Source organism: Callorhinchus milii, unplaced genomic scaffold (genome assembly GCF_018977255.1).
Source record: "Callorhinchus milii isolate IMCB2004 unplaced genomic scaffold, IMCB_Cmil_1.0 Scaffold8, whole genome shotgun sequence".
Classification (NCBI taxonomy): domain Eukaryota; kingdom Metazoa; phylum Chordata; class Chondrichthyes; order Chimaeriformes; family Callorhinchidae; genus Callorhinchus; species Callorhinchus milii.
In genome coordinates this window covers 10,857,640-10,881,476 of record NW_024704749.1, presented here as the reverse complement: position 1 = coordinate 10,881,476, position 23,837 = coordinate 10,857,640, and the positions used below count along the sequence as shown (strand labels likewise).

The window sequence follows — 23,837 nt, the reverse complement described above, 5'->3', positions numbered from 1 at the left end:
TTGGTCGCAGGGCGTGCGTGACTCCACCAAGCCCCGCCCCCCGACTGATTGGTCACAGGGCGTGACTCCACCCGCCCCGCCCCCCCCCCGACTGATTGGTCGACGCGGGGAGTTGGTTTGATTGGCGGCTGTAGCCCGCACTCCGATTGGTTGGCTGACGGGCGGTGGTGGGGGGTGGGGTCAGGTGCCGCCCCGCTCTGAACCCCGGGGAGAGGAAGGTTCTGGCATCAGGTCCGAGCGAGGGTGAGACGCTGAGGGTGAGGGAGAGAGAGAGAGAGGGTAAGGGAGGGAGACTGAGGGAGAGAGAGAGAGAGGGAGAGTGACAGAGGGAGAGAGAGAGAGAGTGACAGAGGGTGAAGGAGAGAGAGAGTGAGTGACAGAGGGTGAAGGAGAGCGAGAGAGTGACAGAGGGTGAGGGAGAGAGAGAGAGAGTGACAGAGGGTGAGGGAGAGAGAGAGAGAGTGACAGAGGGTGAAGGAGAGAGAGAGAGAGTGAGTGACAGAGGGTGAGGGAGAGAGAGAGGGTGACAGAGGGTGAGGGAGAGAGAGAGAGAGAGAGAGAGGCGGGTGAGGTGGCTTCTGAGGGTGTGAGGTGAGGGGGAGGGGGTTTGGGTATTTTTGAGGGAGTGACATACAGTATTTACATCACACAGTACTGACAGTAACATAGTATTGGTATTGTTTTATATGACTATATGGAGTGTGCGGTGTCGATGTAATGACCATCGCATTTGATGTAGCGCCTGATCGCATCGTTGATAAGTTGACCGTACTTTCGATCTCCCTCTTACCCCCCACCCGCGCCCCACCCCCACCTGCTCTCCAACCTCCCCGACCCCCACCTCCCCCCCGACCCCCAGCTCGGGTCAGAGAATTTTGAGATGTCCTCCCAACGTGACGGGCGCTGTGTACGTGTGCCATTTAGTTGTTGTTGTTGCGACGTCTCAAAGAATGTACTGCGAAGGGAATTGGATTCACTTGAGTATTTTGTGGGCGAAACGCGCCAACAACACCAACAACAAGATTACATGTGTATAGCGCCTTTCGTGTCGGGAGGACGTCCCAAGGCGCTGGACAGAGAACAGCCTTTCGGACCCGAGCTGGGGTCGGGGAGAGGGGGCAGCCCAATTTGCGCACGGCAATGCCTCCACAAACAGCCATGAAGAGAGTGACCAGTTTGGTTTGGTGGATCGTTGGGCAGGACAGAAGGGGAGAGAGAATCTCCCCTTCCCTATTATTAAGGGAGAGGGAGGGCATGGGATCGGGTAGGTGGTGTGAAGTTCGGAGCGGGCGGTGTGAGCTGATGAACTTGATACCTTGTCAATCATCCATTTCAGAATTCAGATTTTACTATGACGGACAAGACGTTGATAGTGTCCGCACCAGGGAAGGTTATTCTGCACGGAGAGCACGCAGTGGTTCACGGAAAGGTGAGTTACAATGGCTTTGTAGAAAGCATCACGCAAAGGGTCCCACTCAATTCTTGACCCTGTTACAGAGAGGACTACTTTTTCATTTTATTTTGATGGTCCTGTACTGTAGTTGCGTTCAAATTCTGACACTTCGCCAACTTTCCATTACGCATGTTAGAACTTTAACAATGAGTGTGGGAAGATATTTGGAGCCACAAGTTATCGGGAGTTTACTGTGTAAGGGTTGGTGAAAAGTCAGGTTGTATTCTCTCCCCTCTTTCAAGTCCCGCCTGAAACCTTTCCTGTTCGGCCACCTCCATGCTCCCCCCGGCTCGGAGTCAGGTTCCGCCACTGTTAAGCGCTCTGAGACGCTACCCTGCGTGGAGGGCGCTCTATAAGTGCAAGTTGTTGTTGTACTCTGAAGCAATTCTCTTCTGAAATCCCAGGGTTTTTAATGTGGTAATGCTTTGCTTTTTGTATAGGTGGCGCTCGCAGTCAGCCTAAACCTGAGAACCTATCTTCAGATAGGTCTGTGCTCTAACGGAAGGGTACAAATAAATCTACCAAATATTGACACCTGCCTGAGCTGGGAATCAGCTGCCCTCCAGTTCCTGCTCACAACAATTGATGGTAAGATATAGTAAATTAATAATAATCCTTGCATTTGATATAGAAACTTATTAAATCGTTGAGAAGTTTCAAAGCGCTTCACATGAAATATATTGTAAAGTGTATAAATATTTTGTGGCTGAAATGCAGCAACCAATTTGCACATAGCAGTGTCCCACAAACAATTGTGGATTGAGTGACCAAATTTTTTATAAGGGATTATTACCCCCGGAAAGCGAACCACTAATCAACTAACAACCAGGTTCCTACCTCATGCTAGGTAAACAGAAGCATGTGGAGTTAGGAAACTTGCCTAGGATTTCGCCCCTCCTGGGAATCGAACCCGGGTAATCTCTCTTGTGAGGCCAGTGCTCTAACCACTACGATACAGGACTGTACAGTTGCATATCGTACTCATCACAGAATATACTGTAAAGTGAATTGACTGCTCTTTTTCTCAGATTGCGTTATTAATGGTCAGAACTGACAGTTTGCAAATGCATATGGTCAGGTTACCACGTTTGGATGTTTAGATATTTTACGAAATGTGCTAAAGAAATGTCCTGATTGTTTCTTGTTTCATAGCCGATGTCCTGAATCCAAAGGCTGCAAGTCAGGAGCAGGTGGATAAACTGCGACAGTTTGCAGGAATTCCAGATGGTTGTGTGGACACCAGGAGCCTCGCAATCCTCTGTTTCCTCTATTTATATGGTGCTATCTCAGCCAGCTCCAGGTATTGTGTACCATTAAATCTTAACCCTATGAGAGACTCAGTTGAAGGGAGTTTACTGCTCAAGTGCCAGCTGTTGGAGAGAGACCAGAATATTATCATCTTTCACCTTCGAACCATCCTCCCTGAATTTTCTCACCAAACAATTCTTCCCATGTGAGCCTGGTTAGTGAGTGTTAATGTGATATTTGACTCTAGGGGTGGTAGGCATCATGGTTGAGCATAAAATGTATGACAACGGTGAAGTGATGACCAATTTTATCTGGGGCTTGACAACCATACAAGTGCACATTTCAGTAAGGCTCACTAGATAGAGACCATGGGTGGGAGCTGTTTTGCAGTGTTGATTTTTTTTGACGTGTGGACGCCTTTTCCAACAGTCCTCGGAATGAAAAAGGTCTTTATAATCACTTCTTTATAAATTGCAGGCAGCTACCAAGCATGGAAATTCTGGTTTGGTCTGAACTGCCCACAGGAGCTGGGTTGGGATCAAGCGCTGCGTATTCAGTGTGCCTGGCAGCAGCCCTGCTGACTGCTAATGAGTCCATTGCCTGCCCTGTTCCGGAGGAAAACGGCACAGTCAGGTGAGTAGAGACCCTTTTGAGGCACACATCAGATTTATGTGTCAACTAAAATTTTATGTATAAGCCTGGCTCAGTTGGCCACTCTTGTCGAACGCTGCATTCAGCAAACTATCCTGTGAATATATATGCCTGTTTCGCCCACAAAAATATATGCAGTCAATTCACTTTACAGTGTTGTTGGTTGTTGTTATATTCTGTGAAGCGCTTTTGAGACGTCTCGAAGACATGATAAAGCACTATATCAAATGCAAGGATTATTACTATTCCCAGCACAAAACAAAATCAATACCAACCCTTACGCTCATCACGCTCAGCTGCCATCATTTCATTAGTTTGGAACATTTTTGATTGGAAAATTTTAGTCTGAATATTGAATTAGAATTCTGAATTTTACATTCTTGTCTCAGTGCAGCTACAAAAAGGTAGGTTTACATGGGCTGAGCGTTAATAGCATAATCTCGGCCCCAGGGAGACCTCTGTTCAGAGATCAGTACATTTGGCCACTTAAAAACAAGCAGTGCTAGCCACTAACTTTATTTTCATTGGGCAGTGGTTGTAACAATTAGATCATATCCCATCATGTTGCTTTTAATTGAATGCTGATGCTGTCTAGATGGTGGAGGTAGACCCGAATTGATACCACGTTCCAACAGTTTAGTGCTGGTTTCGAATTATGCTCATAACAGCTGTGTTTACCTCTTATCTTTCCTCCCATCACCCCTATGTCAGATGGGCTGAGGACGAACTGGAACTGATCAATAAGTGGGCCTTTCAGGGAGAGAAGCTAATCCACGGCAACCCTTCAGGGGTGGATAATGCTGTTGGAACTTGGGGTAAGTTTCATTGTGTGTGTTTGTTATGTGTGTGTGCAAATGTGCATGTAAAATTGTCCTACAACTCCCTTACACTTAATCTTGAGAGAGGATGGCTCAGAGGAGACCTTATAGAAGTGTCTAACGTTTTAAAGGGGATTGAAAAAGTCAACCCAGAGCAATAGTTTAAGATGCAACAAAAGAGTAGAACAAGAGGACATGTTGCAAGGAGCAACTTTGGGACAGATACTAGGAAGTTTTTATTTGCCCAGAGGACACTTAATGAGTGGAACAGGGTTAACAGGAAGAGTGGTTCAAATCTGAAACCTCATGACTGATGTTACTCAATTCTAATCACATCTACCCATCACAAGCTAAAGTACTTGCCTTGAACCCATTAAATACAGCAGATTTTATTGTCATTCCTTGACATACTGAATGTTGCATTCCTGTCAGTCTCCTATATATCAACCAGTTAATGCTTGGGTCATGCATATATTGATGGTCTACTCAATTTCAGGTGAGTAATCTACTTTAATTATTTAATAGAAGGATTTGTCTCTGACTGAAGACTTCCAGTAACGTACAAATTAAATTTTAAATACATGGGAGTTGTTCCCTTCCTATTCCTTACCCAACATGAGACCTGAGCAATATCTGCACCAGGTTAAAGGGAGAATCTCGCCAACCAGTGATCCATTTCAATAAGAAATGTCCTTGTCAGTTTTTCTCCTATCCTTTCTCTCGTAAAGGTACTGACTCTCGTTGGTTACGGTTTCACAAACTCCACTGTCTTGCATAAGTGGCTATTCTTCATATATAAGTTTTGACAATGAGTGTTGGCAGGTTATTTGACTGCAGGGGTATTACTGTCCTTGCCTGATGTTCACTGGGGAGCAGGAGCTCTGACTGATTTCTTTAACTCTCCTGTCTCCCTAACCCAGGCAAACTGAGACCAATGAATTCAACCACAGACCAGGTTTTGAATCTACGCCCTTCCACATGGTGGCCACAAAGTCCTGTTACCCCCATGTTTTTTATCTACAATACACTGACCAACAATTGAAACATGTGGAAGAATGATGATAATTGTACTTAGAAGTACTTAATTGTATTCAGTACAAGACTTTGTGGACACCGTGTATTCTGCATGGCTTTATGCTGGGCCATCAGAGAAAATCAGTTTCATCGATGTAATGATGGATGCTTAAAAATTAATTGGAGAAAAACTGACTTGTAGAAATATTGACATCCAGTATTACGGGGGAAAGCAGAATCAACATGACAGCAACAATTTTTCCATCTATATAGCACTCCGCCTACAGGGCAGCAAGCTTGTCAACTCTTTGGTTGCATGACTGACAATCTTGTTTATTTATCTCCTATTTATCCTCGTTTGCAGCTCCTCATAGTTGAAGCCTCATCGCTTTTATATGTAAGGTTTCATTTTCTGACTTTTTATTTAAATTGTCATGGGACAGATGGAATCTGCAGAGCAAAGGTTGACACTTTGGCAGTTTTCCCTGTAGTTTTACTGTGCCCCAGATTATTGGGTTCCCAGAACAAAACTGGAATATGGAGTGTAGTCAGACAATGCCGTCATCCTTGCAAATTATTTACAGGTTTTTGTTTTAGGTTCTTAATTATTCAGGTAAAAAGGTTCTTGATAGATGTGTAACCGGAAGAGAGTGAGTCTTGAGTTTGAGAAATGTATTGTTCGTGTCATTCTGATGTCTTTATTTTTTATTATTAATAATCTTTGCATCTGGTATTGTGCTCTATCACGTCGTCGAGACGTCTCAAAGCGCTTCACAGGATATACTGTAAAGTGGATTGATTGTGTATTTTTCTGTGTTTAGGGGGAGCACTGAAGTATCACGCCGGCAAAATTATGCCTTTAAACAGGTATCTGTTTGGCCACATCTTTATTAACTTTAAAGATCAACTCTACAGCTCTGCTCGTACAATAAGACAGGACTTTGGTAACAATCCTGCAATGTCCAAGTTCCATAACGATCAATGTAATTTTTTTTAAATTTGGGGAGATTTGTTTGCCGAGCACCTTTTCATGAATACTGACCCTTTAAGATCTGTCCTGCTTCTCACACCCATCGTCCCGACTTGTGAGACCTTTGTGCATCACAGACATTCTTAAAGGGAATGTCTTGCCTTAATCAAAATTCTCCCTATGCTAAGAAAACAAGCTAGAAATGTAAAATAATAAAATTGAAGCTGATAGAATAGTCTGTTTGAACTGAGAAGATAGTGCAGTGTTTAAATGACCTTTCAGTAAATCAATTGGGTAAATGACACTGCAAGAATTTTTGTGTATTTAAATTAATATGTTCCCTGCTCTATTACAGAATACCCACCCTAAGAATACTGCTTACTAACACAAAGGTCCCAAGAAGTACAAAAACACTGGTAGCAGGAGTGAAGGACAAACTGAATAAGGTTAGTTTTTCTTTAAATGAGCTTTGCCACAGCAAAATACACTAGTCTTGTATCTTCAGACACTTTTTCCTCCTAACATGTCCACTTGCTCTTGCCTCCTGCTGAACTGACTAGCTGGTCAAGACTGTGTCTACGCACCTCCAGTGTTCAGTTCAAAGTCTGGGATTGTTTCCTCGGGGGAGTGGAGATGAGTTTAGAATGAGCTATCATCAAATATTTACACTAGCCTTTAGTTGAATTAATCTCAAAGTCCTTTTAGATTGAACTAAATTCCCCAAGGTTAGAATGGCTTCAATTCTGCAAAAAATCTCTAGATCTGGTCATTTGCCTTCTCTCTGAATTACAGTACAAATAATAAGACAAGGATGACTAATGTTTTGCTTTTCTTAGTTCCCAAGTATAATCGGACCCATCCTGAATTCTATCGATGCCATTTCATGTGAGTGCGAACGCACTCTGGCTGCTATAGTAGCTGGAGATTCTACAGAGGAGTCCTACGCAGTGCTGGAGGTAATCTTTACCACAGAAGTAGTCTGGAAAGGGTTTCTGTATTAGAGCAGAGTGCAGTCGTTTTACAGTGTGTACAATCTAGCTGAGCTCTCAGATATTGTGGAGTCTCGTAGCAGAGTGGTTAATGCACTTGTCTCGCAAGTGAGAGGACCAGGGTCTGAGGCGAAACATTAAACATGTTTCCTTACACCACACACCTCTGTTTACCAAGGAGCCAGTAAGTAGGAACCCAGTTGTTAGTCGATTGGTGGATTGCTTTCCGGGGTAATAATCCCTTAAAAAAAATTGCCCACTCAATCCATGACTATTTCTGGGACACTGCTGTGTGCAGATGGCCGCTGTGTTTCACATCAGGAGGATATCCCAAGGGGCTTAACAGTCCTGTCCTGGCAGCACCCCTGAACTAGGGGCGAGATCTGAAAGGGGGGTGGGAAAGGGAAAGGAAAGATGGTTGAAGGCACTGTTAAAGAGGTATGTCTTGAGATTCGCATATCTAGCTAAAGCAAGTTGAATAAAGTCTGTTTTTTGTCAATTTATTTCACTTTTAATCCTCTGGACTTTCTGTACGTTTGTTTTTATAGGAACTGATTGACATTAACCAGCATCACCTGAATGTGATCGGCGTGGGTCATTCTTCTTTGGACCGGCTCTGCCAGGCGACTGCATTGCACAGCCTACACAGCAAGCTGACCGGAGCAGGTGGTGGTGGATGTGGAATAACGCTGCTCAGACCAGGTAGGCGTCAGGGCCTGGGTGGAAAACAGTGACTTTTGTAAATTTTGATCAAAGCAGAATCCATACTGCTTCCTCATTCCTCCCAGTGTAACTTTAAGTTAGAACTTCTCAAACAGGCAGAACAAAAGTAGTGAGGAGGAAATTCACCGACTTAATCATGGTCAAGAAAAGTGTCCTTTCACCTCAAGGTTTCAGTCAAAGCTGTGCTGATGAGATTTGACCTGTGTTCTCACCGTTAAGAGTTGGGGAGTGTTCATGTTTGGCACGAGAAGTGTCCTGCGGTTGCGTTTCATGGTTTATATAAAAATGGCTTTACTCATTATTTTTGAGATTGTCTGGAGCCTGTAACCATTCAGTGTTAAACTGCTGCTTTGCAGAGAGATGTTTCTTATCGCCATTTGTGGAGTTCTTTAGCTATGTTATGTCTTAATTCCTTATCCTGTGTGTTCTTGATCCTGATCAGAAATTTCAACTGCGTCAAAGAGAAAAGGTTATGACTCGAGGCAAAACAAGCCCCCTGAAAAAAGGGGGGCGTGGGGTGGAGGGAATGGGAGGCACATTTACACTCGTGTTTTGGGAACTCTTGTGATTATTGCGAAACTTGCAGTTTAAAAATGGAAATTGGATACAGTACCAGTGCGACCCACTCGGTGTCAGTGCAGTATTCTTAATTGCAAAGTACAATTCTGTCAAGCCGGGCAGTATTCAGCTAATCAAAATGCTGCGATCAATTGCTGTACAATAGCAGTAATGTTCTCCACGTGGGTAAATGTAATGCGCTTTGACGATGTGTGCACATAAAGGGACTTTCCCGTTGTAAGTGCTCATCAAATTGCACTAAAGTTAGCGTCACGTGGCACATTGCACCCTATGGTATACTTGCGACGGGCTGGCTGCCCTATGAGTAAACGGAGAGACAGGGACATTTGGAATGAACATACCGCAGCAGATTGGATTGTCATTGATGGAGCTGAAATCTCACTGTGCGGATAAAGCTGTAAAATTGAATCCTGTTCGATTGCCGTCATGGTTGAGTCACTTTATATGTCTCGCTGATTTGTGTTTCAGATACAAGTCCTTCAGTGGTGGAGGCATCTAAACGGGCCCTAAATGACATGGGGTATGATTGCTGGGAAACTAATATCGGCGGGCATGGGGTGTCCCTGCATTCACCTTCCTCCTTGCAAAGGGACGTGTCTCAACTACTGACGCGACTGACTGACTGCCAGTGAAGAGACAAATGTTACCACGTTAACCATTTGCACACTTGGCACATCCCAGGTTTCTGTCAGTGTTCCAGAGATTTGATCATCCTTTCTCCCTTCCCTAAGGAGCACTTGCCATTTGCCTTTGTCTGTAATATATCTGTACGCTGCATTTCACTACGAGAATTGTGACATTTATTTTTCCAGGGGGTGGGTGAGAGGAAAGAGGTGAGAAGGAGAATGAATGCAGGACAGGACTGATACACAGGCTGATGTATTCTGTGAAGCGCTTTGAGATGTCTCAACAATGATAAGGTGTTTCATGAAATGCAAAGATTATTATTATGAGGGGTCTTCATTTGCACACTGGGCTGAATTTGCACTGTGTTCTGCAGATATACATTTTAAACTCATTCGGATCAAGCAACCAAGATTTATTTATTTATAATTTCACTATGCTGAAATTATGCAATTCATTCACTGCATCAACTTTGACTTTTTAATGGAAGTTGGTTCTACTAACAGAAAATATATATTGTTCATTTCAGTGGGGTCCGGTCCAACAAAATCAGTAAATAACTCACAAAAATTACTGGTCATTCAATTTGGGGCTATTTGTAGGGCATTGCTGTGCACAAATTGACTGCAATGTTGACCTACAAATTCACAGTCACTACACTTTACATAAAACTTTGAAAAGCTTGGATGTTATAAAGCTCTGAATTAAATGCAAAGATTATTATTAATAAAGAGTGAGCCCTAGTAAGTGCTGTGATATATACTTTAAATCAAAGAATTGTTGTGGATTGGTTTTTTATCCTTTTATAATCCTAATAATAAACTAGATTATAACCTGTCTTTGCTTAGTCCTTGACGCTTCTTCGGAAGTAAAGTTGTGTGTCAGGCTGACTGAGTTAACACTCTCGCGTTTTGAGTCAGAAGGTTTGTGAATTCAAGCCCCACATTGAGACTCTGAACTCGTATCACTTAAGTTGACATTTCAGTGAAGTGCTGGGAGTGTGCTGCATCGATGGAGGTGCTGTCTTTCGAATGGGACCGAAGTCCTATCTGCCTGTTCAGGTGGATGTTAAAGATCCCATGGAACTATTTGTAAAAAGTTTCTCCCAGTTTCCTGGCCAACAATCCCCAAATAAACTTGGTCTTTCGCTTTTGGGCTGCTTGTAGTCCACTGTTGTGCGAAAATTGGCTGCTGCGTTTACATTTCACAGTACATTTTACAGTATATCCTGTGAAGTGCTCCTCCTGACGTGAAATCAAACAAGGTTATTTTTAATTAAATATTTAGATAAATAGTATCTGCGCTGATTGTTGGGAAATCCTGTAAAGTTTCCGTTAGTGTGCAAAAGACTGCACCTGTTGTAACTGCTTGAAGAATAAGTAGTTAAATCTTCAGTCAATGCAATGCAGGCAACATCGATTTTTGAATTTAGTACTTCTGTTAAATTAATTAGAGCCCAATTAATTAATTGGATTGATCAGAATAGAGTAGGTATAACCTGATTTAGAACCATTTGGCATCATTGAATTAATAATATCAAAGCCCCTAAACATGTAAAATAACTACCCTGAAGCCATTTTTTTCTGTTCCTTGTCAGAAATCGCATTTCTTACACAATGGTGTAAAACAGATGTGTGTGCAGCCAGCAACCTTTTTATGTTAACATGCAAAATGTGTGCTTGGGAATAAGGTAATAAATTGATGAAATATAATGCTAGTATGATTTTACATAGAGTATTTAACACCTGGCACAGTTTGTAAATTATTTGTTCTTGCGCTCTTAGAAGATTGATCGTTTGGGTTTGGTGTTTGTAGACTGAATCAACATTCATTTGTTAAAAGCCTATGGAACAAGAAAAAAACTGCTGTATCCATTGAGCCTGGGGTTCTCCTGCCGACCCAAGTTCAATGTTCACTATCGGTGGTTGGGTTATCTGCCATCCACTCTGTGGAACTCTATTCCATAGTCCCTTTGACTTGCTCCCTCCTTCACATCGTTCAACATCTATTGCGAGGCCAACCTCTTTAACCGCGCTTTCCGTCATGTTTCCTCTTCCCACACGGAGCTGGGAAGCTATCCTGTGAAGCGCTTCGAGAAGTCCCAACGATGTGATAAGGCGCTATATCAAATACAAAGATTAATGTAAATGGACCCGCTAGGTGGCAGTAAAGACTTCTGCCTCTGTGCGGTGCTGCGTAAATGTTTCACGAATTAGACACAGGAGATTTCCAGTAATACTATTGTGAGTAGAGACTCACTTCAGAAGACCTAATGCACCATTATAAATGAATACGATAAAGCCTATTATTTTCACGGAGAGTTTAATTTCACTGATTTCATGGTTTTCAAAGCCCATGAAAATTACAGTCCGGTGAAAATTAATGCAAGCTATTAATAAGGCACCTTTTAGCATTCAGGGAAATTAAAATGCAACCGATAGGTCAGTATTTTTCAATCCATTAAATTTACACTCCAGGGTTTTACACAGTCTGTGATGTCTGGCAGCTGAGGGGATGGGGGGGGGGGTGGTGGGGGGGGAGACGGTGCGAGGCTACCTCTTGGTATCTGGAACTGTCAGAATGTCAGCCTGTGTGGAATTCAAATCGGATGTTTGCCCTTTTTTTCCGCAGCTCTGAAGTGATATGGAACAAAGCGAGAAGCATAAATTGAGCTTTCCGCTCTGCTTTGCTTTACTGGGAGGAAATGGCTTCCTTCCTAGCAGTAGAAATGAAGCATTAAATTTGCTTATAAACAAACTATTACTGTACTTGGATCTGTATTTTCTGTCCCCCACCCCACCGTCAACAATTTTCTGCTCTTTAGTGTAAATATTCCCAGCTTCCTTCCACCTGTGTCGTCACAAATTGGGTGAATAATTCCAACTATCTATCTTGTTGCTCTTCTCTGCACCCCTTCAATGCCGAGATGTTCTTACTGTTAATGCGACAACTAGAAATGTATGCAGGAATGAGTTCGATGTCCTATGCAAATGGGGCATCACTTCATGTTGCCAATGCTGTATCTTCCACTGCCTGCTGCCATGTGATCTATCCACGAGAAGCCCCAAATCTTTCTCGTATTTTGGTCTTATAACTGACACCTTTTCATTTATATATCCATTGTATATTTATCATGTGTAACGTTAGCTATATCCTGCTGGCACATACTGCACTGATTGTTCCTCAACCAATCCCCCAAATTTCTCTCCTGTTTGGAGTCCTCTAGTCTAGACTAATACCATTTAATTAATTTACCCACTTGTTGTTCTTCCCCTATTCTCATCTCTATGCATTTGTCCACATTAAATGGCATTTGCCACTTGCCAACCCAATTCCGTATTCTACGTAGATCTTCATTGTTTGGCCAGCCTCTTTGGCATACGGATACATGGACACTCGTATTTCGATCTCTTGCGATATCTTGATAGATATACTATATTATGAGTATCCTGTATGGGTGCAGTATTCCAAGGCACCGCTGGTGATAGCAGACAGCGTGGCTCATTGACAGGACTTGGAAGGGCAGACCAGTCAGTGGGGGCAGGTAATCCTCCCACTCAGCCCTGTTAACCTTGCAAGCCAAAGCCCTAAAGGCGTAGGGGGGTCCTAGCTGGACAAGCAGCGGGAAAGCTTACCAGACAGCGCATCCTGGTCTTCTTTACAAATACTTCTTTCAACATGAAATCGAAATGGGTCCAATGCATTTAGTGAATAAGACAGCCTTAAGTGACCGAAGATTTAATCCGATTTTCTTTTAATGGTCCCAGAGGCCACTTGGAATTATTAATTAGCTCCTTGAGTACTGAGTGTTCTTTTCAGCTCTCACATTAACCTACCAATTCTCCTTCGCCTGGGACCCACAGGAAAGAAACTCTTCTGCACATTTCCAATTGCAACCTTCGGAATAAAATTAGAAACATTTGCCGGGCAGAGCTAATGGTTGTAATTAGCCTCGCGCTACCACCTCAAGGATCTGGATTCGGCCCAGACTCACACTATGACTTCCCCTGTGCCTCGACGCGATGACTGAGGGTTTCCCTCCAAAACAGGTTTGAACGTAGTCTCTGCTCAGTCCTTTAATGAGCTAAAAGTCAATGGCACAAAACAGCCGTCTCGCAACGCAAACTGAATTATTTCAACAGGGAGAGCCACAGAACATCTGATGTGAATAGTGCTGCAGCCGGGCAGAGTTTGACATGCATTTGCACATTTCCAGTTGCAATCTTCTGAATAAAATTAGCAACATTTGGGGCAGAGCAGAGGAAGCTTTACCTCGGATCTGATCTGTGAGAGTCTGACGCTGACACTTGGTGTGAAAGATACTCCAACCCACCCAGCACTGGCTTGTATCTTCTGTAATTCACTTCCACTTGTCTCCACCCAATTCCGACTTTCTCCTTGTCGAGCTGGTTCCTCGACAGTCTCTCCCAGTGTAAATGCCATGACTTGCTCCCTTATTTCATTCCTGCCTGAATCAGCCTCCACTGGTTCTCCTCAGCCTAGTTTTTGTTGAGACTAAAGTATGTAAAAATCTTACTTTAGTATCTTTCAATGTTACGATTGATTGACTTAATCTTGCCTCTGGTGTTGACTGGTACCAGTAAGTATTGCGCACAGGAGTGTCCAACAAACAGTCGTGGATTGAGTGAAGAATTTTTTAAAAATGTATTTAAATCTCACTTATCTTTAAAGACCTACCAGTCTGATAACCTCCGCTCTCCCTTCTCCCTCGCTAGGCACTGTGCAGCGCTACAAGACACATCCCTGCATGAAGGGCACTGTAGAAATGAAAGTTGCCGTTGTAACGCAAGAGTTACGGGTTCAGAGTGTTGACTGCTTTCTCTGCTCTACACGACACAGAATATTGGGTAGACAGCGAGGAGAGAGAATGGAGAAGCAAGAGAAAGGTGGATAATGAAGTACAGAAAGAGACAGAGAAAAAGAGGCGAGGAAAAAGTAGGCAGGGACAGAGGGACAGAGTGCATCTGGCTCTTGTCCAGTTTATTCAACTGTGCTGCGGTGCTGATATTTTTATTGCACATTAAGCCGCAGTGCTTTGCTAATGCTCTCTGATACTCAGCCCCATCAAAATAAAATGCCAGTCTTCATCAAATGTTCCTGGATGTCAGAAAATTATCAGAGAGTAATGATTTCCACTGGCCCTAATTCGACCTTTTACAGAGAATCTTTCAATTTATTTTGTTAAAAGAAATAATTATTAGATACTACAGAGTACGTGACAACATGTAATTAAATCCAATCAAATGCACTTTTGCATCATTACACAGCTGGGTGCGTTTAATGTAGCCCATGTCTGCTTGTTACTTTGACATTTATTAGAGTCAATTACAGGAATGCTATGTCTGCTGGAAATGCAATGCGCCCCCGTTAGCTTTAGTGTGTGTTGAGTTTACTCTGCAGCTAGACACAGGGATAGCGTGCGTTGTTCAATAATGGTGAGTGTGACAGGTATCAGACCCACGGGGGGTGTTCCAGATATCCCCAGTCCCTTCTTAAACACAAAAATGCTCTAAATTGTATTGTATTTCTCTATTCTGTATCATCTGCCAAATCGTCCTAGTTTGTTTTGGTGAGGGGCTAGCGAGGTTCAGAGGTGTGCAGCTCTGGACTTAGCTCAGTGGAGTGAAGATGATGAAATGACCATTAAAGTCACAATGCAGTTTCTCTGCAGTTAGCAAACTTGCTGTGGGTATGAAGCAGTCGACAAAGAAGCAGCTGACACGTAAAGCACCACTTCAGTTTTAAACTGTCCAGAGTCCTGCACTTGAGGTGTTATAATAATAATAATCCTTGCATTTGTTGTTGTCGATTGTGCACAGCATTCTCCCACAAACAGTCTTGGATTGAATGACTTTTGTTGGATGAATTATTACCCCCAGAAAGCGATCCGTCAATCAACTAACAACCGGGTTCCTACTTATTGCTGGCTAAACAGAGGCGTGTGGAGTAAGCAGACTTGCCTAAGGTGTTGCTGCACCTGTGAATCGACTCCAGGTCCTCTCGCTTGCGAGGCAAACGCTCCAACCACTGTACTACAGGACTCTAAAATTTCAGGGAGAAGGAATCTACAGGGTGTGACCTTCACTGTAACAGTAGATTTGAATATTGAATCCTTGGGAATTTTGTTATATATAAAAGATTTTTGATGTCGCGCTCAGTGGAATGCTTCGTATTGAAAACATGCAGCTAATTGTCCAGAGTGGTGAGCGTCAAAGGACTTCTGTCTTACAAAGGAATGTCTGTTTGAGCGATTTCAAAAGGTGTTAGAATGCATGTGACGTGACCAATAAAAACAGAAAAGATTGAATTAAAATCTCTGTAAGGTTGCCTTTGAGAGCAGTACAAAGAGAATGTTCTAGTGGGGACACATGTTTGAGAGCATTTTATGTGCTTCCTATGACAGTGAGGGAACCATGCCAATATACATTAGATCAGGGCTTGCAGTACATCAGTATTATAGGGCAGTCTGTCAGAGAATGTGGTCTTCGTGCAGATTACAGTGTGTCAGCGTGTTATTGTGAGGCAAGTGGCTCATTCGAGACTGGTGTTTGAGAGGCAGGGTCTGACGGAGAGCATCTTATCAGTGAGGTCTTGTCAGAGTGACATCTAATGTGAATGATGCCATGATAAGACAACAGTCTCCAAGCTTCAAAGACAAATATTTGAAAAAGAATGATATATTTTCGCCCACAACATACACAGTCAATCCTCTTTACAATACATTCCGTGAAGCGCTTTGAGAGGTTTCTGTGACGTGATAAGGCGCTATATCAAATGCAAGGTTTATTATTATTTCTTATATAAAAGGGTGTGGGGAAAGGGCAAGGGAGTGAGCCCTTTTAAAAGCCGTCTTAGGCACAATGGGCAAATGGCCTCTTCCTGTGTTTTAATATTCCACGATTCTTGTTATCTGCTCCCTTCCAAAGACCGATGGTCAGGATTAATCACACTTCAGGTTCAGAAGATGTTCAGCTATAGAGTTTGTGAAGCCCATTTCCAATTCACCGGTAGATACTTATAGTCGCGTTGTTCTTGATTGGAAAGGAAGATTTTTTGTTTCTGTTCTTGGATGTCTGTGGAGTGAGGGACTGTGGGACTGCCTTAACATCAAGGGACCTTTCAACATCAAGGAGCTAAACTGACCCTTCAATTTTAGGCAGATTGTGACCTTCTGCAATGAGAAGGTACAAGCTTTTGATGTCACTTCAATATCTGTCCTTTGGTTCAAGGCATAGAATTGTGTAACCCCTCCTCTCCATTCTACGCCTGTATGAGCTTTTCCTGCACGTTGGACTCTGATGCTGTTACTAGTGGAATCCTGTAGCGTTGTGGTTAGCGAGTTCGTCTCGCAAGCGAGAGGACCTGGGTTTGATTCCTCAGCCATCCTGCCTTGACTCAGCCCCCAGCTTGGGTGCAAATCCCTGACTGTCCAGCACCTTGGGACGTCCTTCCGACGTCAAAGGCACTACACTTGTTGTTGTAAGTGAGCATCAGCCTAGACTTAAGAGCTCAAAGTCCTGACCTGGGGCTTGAATCCACAATCCACTGACTCGGAGGCGAGCGGGTCCCCAACTGAGCCAAGCCGATCCCTATAATAAATCTTGCGAAGCTCTTTGAGGTGTCTTCCTGACATGAAAAGTGCTGTATCAAATGCAAGGATTATTATCGTTATTTAATATTATAAATCTTTCTTATAACAAAGTTGAGCAAAATCGATTTTACTCCCAGATAAACGTTACACGCTACATGTGTTTGGGGGCTACAGTTGACCCTCACAGATTAAATTTTAGACTAATCAACCTCCGTGGGGCTGTCGTTCTCCTCAGGTTATCCCGGCTTTGTCAGGCTGCTTTATGTTATCTCAAATAAATGTTCTCAAAGGAAATGACAGCAACGACACTTAAATCTTAAATCAACGGTTATCTTTATTCATGAGCTGAAGAAAAAAAGATTACTTTGCAGCAATCAAACTGAATTTGTTCAATAACTGCATCAAACTGCTTTATGGAAGTTGATGTTTGTTAACCCTTTGCGTGCTTGCTCTTGGGCGTATTGAGCATCTTCATGCCACACAGTGAATGGCTGGTGGACACATCTTTGTGCAGTCCTGTAGCGTATTGGTTAGAGTGCTCGCCTCGCAAGCAAGGGGACCCTGGTCTGATTCCCAGACAGGGCAAAACCTTAGGCAAGTTTCCTTATTCCACTCGCCTCTGTTTACCGAGCAGTAAGTAGGAACCTGGTCATTAGTTAATTGGCGGATCGCTATCCGGGGATAATTCCTTTAAAAAATAATAATAATTTGGTCATTCAATCCACAACTGTTTGTGGGACACTGTGAGATTGTTTTCAAAGTGGGAAAGGTAAATCTTTATGGAATCTCCTCAGTGTATTCCCTGTATAATCCGAAGCATCCCTGAAGATTTTGGGCTCCAAAGTGTCATTTCAACACAAGCAAAAGCAGAAAACTAACATTTTCACAGTGGGGGACAAATGAACCATCGGTGGAAAAGTAAGGGGCTGCCACATCTGTTTTCCTGCAAATAATCACCAGTGTTTCTGTTCCATCTCAATAGGGGAGAAACACTCTCCCACTGTAAAATAATGAGGGCTTTAACACTGTTATTCCGTGACGCTGTGTTTCCTTTATCATAATAATCCTTTATCATAATAATCCTTGCATTTGATTTAGCGCCTTATCAGATCAGTGAAATGTCTCAAAGCGCTTCACAGGAATATACTATATAGTGAATTGACTGTATTTTGTGGGCGAAACACAGCATCCAATTGCACACAGCAGTGTCTCACAAACAGTTGTGAATTGAGTGACCAAATTACTATTATTATTATTTTTTTGAAGAGATTATTACCCCCGGAAAGCGATCCGGCAGTCGACTAACAATCGGGTTCCTACTTACTGCTCGGTAAACAGAGGCGAGTGGAATAAAGAAACTTGCCTAAGGTTTCGCCTCTCCCGGGAATCAAATTTAAAACTTTATGCACCTCCATGAGGTCCTCTCTGAGATGTTTTCTGTTGGATGTACGGATTGACTTAGTGTGCCTGCTCTCCCTGCCTAGCAAAGGTTCATATTGTGGGATTTTGGAAAGAATATACCAAAAATCTCATCCCTCGATCTCTTGAGAACATCAGTCTCTCTCGCTTTATCTCTCTCACTTCCAATGTATTACGGTTAGCTCAATGCTCACTTCAGCAGCAGATTAATAGCTCCATTCTCTTCTAATCTTCTAAACTGATCCAATTCAAGTGAACAATTAACAGCAGATTATTGCTCAACTAGCAGAGTCTTTATAAATTTAAATGTCATTTTTCTAAAATTCTTTGAACTCTCTTATCATGAGTTTGATAAACCAGCACATCTCAACATAACATATTTCATTTCCTTCCTTTGTGTTAATGGTCGTGTGGCAATTGCAGGGCATTGGTGTGATCTCAGCCAGGCAGCACTGGTGACTACACAGCCGACCTCAGTGTTCCTGGGCTAGGGAGGGAAAATTAGTCATGCTGTACGTTCCAGGGCTTTGCAGTCCCGTCTGCGCTGCCATCCTCTTCTCATAGAATGATTCATTTGGCTCATTTTCAAATAGTGCCATAGGATCTTTAACGTCCACCAGAACAAGCAGACGGGGAGCTCGGTTTAACGTCTCACGTGTTGGAGACCATGAGCATGGAGAATGGTAAATTGGACGAGGTAGCGGAAGACAGACGGCCTATCGTGAGACCGTCCCAAGCTAAAGTCAGTAGCGGTGGGGACGAAACTGGAAAAGCTCTTTTTAAAAAAGGCTGCCGATTAAAAGAGAGCGTATCCTGATCCGTGAATCTTAATTGAACCAAATTAGACTTGATGGTGAAAGAATGATTGTTTTGCTGCCGGGGATAAGCAGTTGTTTCCCGCAGTCACTTTTCCATCAGCCTCTCTCTTTGCTCGGTCTCTGTGTCTCTTTCCTTAATTCCGGCCATTAGGATTTCAAATTCCTTTTGAATGCATTTGTCTCTCAGGGGCTCTGCCGCTGTTGAGTATGTGTGGAGCAGACAATCGGCTTGCAGTTTCTCCCTTTTTTTATCTACACAGGCTGACATTCTCTCTCTATCCTTGACCCCTTTTTCATGTCCCCTCTGTTATCTCGAATAATGTCACTGGTTCTTTAGGCTCTATTCATCAGAGCAGAAGGAGCCTCGCACTGACATTGACAGAAAATACCATCTGTCCCTCGTAGGGGATGGAAAGCTTTAAATGAACCCGTCACAACCACTTTGCCCCCTTGCTTGCCATTTAAATATGAAAGTGCAGGCGTAATTAGATTCCAATAGGGTTCTGAGCCACTGGAGCAACCTAGAGCCGAAGCTGAGCTGACATACTGGTAGACGCTACAAACTAGAGGCTGTGTAATCGGGGATTGTTTTTGTTAAAGAAGTCTTGTTGTCGTAGCTCTTTTTACCTCTACCCTCGCTACCTCTCCGACCTGGTTTCATTCCACTCCCCCACTTTCACCGAGCCAGCCTCTCGTGCCCTCCGCTCCATCATCGGCAACCACTGCCCTCCGAGACTCTCGAACTCTTTTCCTCGATCCCTCTGTTTTGCCTCCTCTTTGTCCGTCTTCAGATCACTTCTGAAGACCTTCCCTTTGACCGTGCCTACGATCACCCCCACCCCTCGCCCTGACTCGGCGCCAAGCTCTGCCACGGTCAAGCGCTCTGAGACGCTACCCCACGTGAAGGGCGCTACACAAACGAAAGTGCTGGTTTTTGAACAGGAGAACCTCACTGTCAGAAACCCCGCTCCAAGAGGGACTATCCTTCCTGGCTCAGGCAGTGCGTGGGTCCCAGGATTGACTTCCCGATCTGTGCTGTTAGCTGATCTCAGCTGGTGCTGTTGACCTCAGTGGACTGAGACAGACAGAGAAGAAATATGATTTCTGCTCCTGATTACTGCACAGAGCCCCCCGCTGGGAAGCAGGTGTTGGTGAGATAGAATGGGGCCAGACTGTGATGCCCTCTAATATGGCAAAACTTAATACTATTATCCATCGGCTACTGTGCTGATTTCAGAGAAGGGAGAAAATTAGCAGAGCAGAAATAAAAGGGAGAATCTCACCATGTCGGTCGGGCTTTCAGTCTATCTTCTCCTACTCTGTGGAACTCCAACCTGGAGTCCCACCGACTCGCTCCCTCCCTCCTTCCCCTCATTCGAGATCCATCTCAAGACCTTCCTCTTTCACTGTGCCTTCGGCGAACTTTCCCCTCCCCACAGCCCCTCGGCTCCCACCCCCAGCTCAGGTACAAGCCAGGACTGACAAGAGCCGTCCTCCCGACGTGAAAAACTTTATATTGTATAATTGTCAATCTGTATTATGATGTCAAGAGCGGCCAAGATAAAAGGAATTTAGAACTGACTTCAGGGTCCCTTAAACTTTTTTTTTGTTTGACTGCTCTGCTGCCTCCATGGAAAAATTACCTCTAGCTTTTTCACGGGAAACATCTTGTTGGGAGACTTTGCCAGCGGGCTCGATTTGTGCAGCCTGCTAAGGGACTGAGGCAACTGGAACCAAGTCTCTCCCTCCACTGGCATTCACACTTGGATTAGCCCCCCACCTCCCGTCCCCAGATCAGGAGACCGCCTGCTCGGCTGAGTTGTCAGGAGGCAGAGAGATGGAAAATCACCCGGAATTTCATTTCACTATCCTCGCCAGCTGTCACGGTTGCCAAAGGCAGAGCGATGTATCCAGTTGCCTGTTGTCCTTTTAGGTTGAGGCCTGAGTACATGACCCATGAGGTGACAAGGAGAGAAATTAAGTATGAAGCATATAAACATCCACAGATAACGGCAATGTAACGGGCCCAGGGAAGCGGAGGATGTCGTGAGGGTTTTGCCCACAAAATACACAGTCAATTCACTTTACAGTATATTCTGTGAAGCATTTTGGGACGTCTCAATGACGTGATAAGGCACTGTATCAAATGCATGGATTAATTTTTATTATTATATGGCAGGATTGGAGAACGGGTAGCAAAGAGAGCAGAGAGCTGTACGTTGATCACAGTTAAATGTGGAGCCCTGGAGGATGCTCTAATGCTTTTGTTGGTAGCTCTTTAGGAGTTTTAGTGTCGCTCTATAGTGCTTTGGCTTCAAGGTAGCTCAGTGAGGTTGGGTATGCTGTTCATTAGGATGTGTTCCTTAGCCATGCACTTGCAGCTCACTCTCTAAGCACACCAATGTCAGCCACCCAGGTAACTGCATCCACCACAAAGCATGGAATGGATGCTTTACAAAGCATGGAGTAGATTGGTTGCAAAACATTGAATCTATCATGTGTAGATTTGGCTTGTGGAACTTTAAAATGTCTTCAGTATAGGCAGTGCAAGAACTATACGTTTACCCCTGTCTAAGTCGTTTTTAATGGTCTCTGAGTCTATCCCCTTTAATAAGCCATTCTTAATGTACATGAGATACCATCCCAGCAGGGCAAAACCTTGGGCAAGTTTCCTTGCTCCACCTGCCTGATAATAATCTCTCAAGAAAAGAATACTACTAATAATAATTTGATCACTCAATCCACGACTGTTTGTGGGACACTGCTGTGCGCAATTGGCTGCCGGGTTGCGCCTACAAATATAGTCAATATAGTATAGTCAATTCACTTTACAGTATATTCTGTGAAGCGCTTTGAGATGTCTAGAAGACATGAAAAGGCACTATATCAAGTGCAAGGATTATTATTATTATATTATTATTTTAACATGTGGCTTTCTTTCAGTGAAATTTAGCAAATAGCCTAGAGGTTTGCTGTTAAATAGGTGGATAATCCAAGCCATGCTTGAATCAGCAATGTGCAGTTAAGAGTACATCTCGCAATTTCATTAACAACAATAACAACAACAATAATGATAAATAATCCTTACATTTGGTAGAGCACCTATCACATCAGGAGGATGTCTCAGGCTTCACAGGGTTAGAGTGTCACCTTAGACTATGTGAGTTTCAAGTCCCGACGTGGGGCTTGAACCCACAACCTTCTGACTCAGAGGCGAGAGTGCTTCCACCTGAGCCAGACTGACAGACAACGGAATGAATGAGCCATGATTTGGAATACACAGGTGATAGAGTTATGGCTGTGCTAATGCTATGGCTGTCTGAAGTCAACACATGACTATGTTAGGATTAGTAGCCGGTTTGAATGTACCTGAACAGGATTCAGAAGAGCTTCACTAAAAAGCTTGCTTGATTGACAAAGAAATCTACTGATCCATAACGACCACATTTGAATTTCTGTGCCAGTAATTTCATAGAACAAACTGTAACTATCAGATGCCAGAAATAACCTTAAAGTCTTTGTCTGAGGATATTGAAATTGTTCAGAATTTCTTAAAGGGAACTGGAGAAAACTGCCTTCCAAATTGAGACTCGAATGTAAGAATTTTCCAAAGTTTTGCACAATCTCAGACTCAATAATAATTCTTGCATTTGATATAGCCCCTTATCGTGTCGTTGAGACATCTCAAAATGTTTCACGGATATACTGTAAAGTGAATTGACCGTATATTTTATGGGCGGACAAACCATACAGTCAATTCTCTTTGCATTTTAAATTTTAAGACAATAATTCTAAGGTTAAGACCTTTAGAAGTTTCTCATCCTTGCAAAGAAAGAGTCTTTCTTGTTCACAGAGCATCTCATTGTATACATAGCATAGAGTTACATAGAGTGATATGACATTGAAACAGGTCATTCAGCCCAAGCTGTCTGCTCTGGTTTTTATACTTCTCACAAGCTCTCAGCCCTCCTATTCCCCTCTCCTCTAACCCTCTATTTCCTTCTCCCTCATATGCGCATCAAGTTTCTTCTTCAATACATTGATTTTTTTGCTTCAACCACAGTTTCCAGCAGTGAGTTGCATGTTTTCACCACCTTCTGTTCAAAGAAATTCTTCCAAATTCTTCCCTATTAGATGCACCACTAGCTAACTTATATTTCTAATGACCTTCATGTACCAAATGGCCTTTTCTCATTCCGTGCTTTTTTGGTTGCTGTTGGTAACCCAGGATACCCTCTCCAATCGTTCTGGGTGCGTTTAGATTTACTTATATTTCATTCTCCTCCTTTTTCTGCCCATCATCTGCCAAATAAACCGAAGCAAGTGAAATCCTGGAATTATTAACACTAAAACCTTCCTGAGACTGCAGTTTGCTCATCCCTGCCATATTGACTGACTCAAGCCAGAAAGCCGAGTATTTCTGCCTGTGAGGCTGAATCAGACAGCGCGAGCGGGAATCCAGTGGACGATGTGTGAATTGTCCTGTCAAAGGCAATTATCAGAAGCTGTATCCTCTATCGGGATATATGGTGTGACTGGGTGAGAGGGGCACTGAGTTAGACAATGACTGGTCCCCAGGGCCAAAGGGGAAAGGCTCTCCACTGACAATGGTAATTATAACCAGTTTAGGAAATAAACCAAAAAACAACAACAATCTGTACTTATATAGCGCTCTCCATGCAGGTTAGCGTCTCAGAACGCTTAACAGTGGCGGAGCCTGACTCCGAGCCGGGTGGTGGGGGTGGGGGGGTTCTAACAATCGGTATAGAGGTTCTAGAGGTGTGTGGAGTAAGGAAACTCGCCTAAGGTTTCCCCCGACCGGGAATCGAACCCGGGTGCTCTTAACCACTACAGCTCCAAAATTCGGTATCTCACTGTGTGTGTCTCTGTACTAACACTAACTACACCGCCTTCAATGC

The 23,837-nt window shown here is 43.5% G+C and overlaps 1 protein-coding gene across 6 annotated transcripts; it reads left to right on the top strand.

Moving 5' to 3' along the window:
- The first annotated feature begins 166 nt into the window (after nt 1–166).
- On the top strand, nt 167–9,905 carry mvk (mevalonate kinase). Of its 6 annotated transcripts, none has more exons than XM_042337809.1 (11): nt 167–231; nt 1,337–1,429; nt 1,894–2,041; nt 2,606–2,753; nt 3,179–3,334; nt 4,064–4,167; nt 6,006–6,051; nt 6,510–6,600; nt 6,991–7,110; nt 7,692–7,845; nt 8,914–9,905. In XM_042337809.1, exons 2-11 carry the CDS (start codon nt 1,352–1,354, stop codon nt 9,075–9,077), a joined length of 1,209 nt encoding a protein of 402 aa, XP_042193743.1. In that variant the 5' UTR covers nt 167–231; nt 1,337–1,351; the 3' UTR covers nt 9,078–9,905. The 6 variants fall into 6 exon arrangements, with proteins under 6 accessions (XP_042193743.1, XP_042193741.1, XP_042193742.1 ...); XM_042337807.1 differs by having other exon boundaries at nt 167–243; XM_042337808.1 differs by having other exon boundaries at nt 167–257.
- The last annotated feature ends 13,932 nt before the right edge of the window (nt 9,906–23,837 follow it).

What these genes read in the sequence shown, in the direction of transcription:
- mvk (XM_042337806.1), top strand. Translation starts at nt 718, where the DNA reads ATGACCATCGCATTTGATGTAGCGCCTGATCGCATCGTTGATAAGTTG. An exon ending in GCATCGTTGATAAGTTGACC is followed by an intron (nt 769 to 1,336) that starts GTACTTTCGATC and finishes CATCCATTTCAG; the next exon opens with AATTCAGATTTTACTATGAC. An exon ending in TGAAGGACAAACTGAATAAG is followed by an intron (nt 6,601 to 6,990) that starts GTTAGTTTTTCT and finishes TGCTTTTCTTAG; the next exon opens with TTCCCAAGTATAATCGGACC.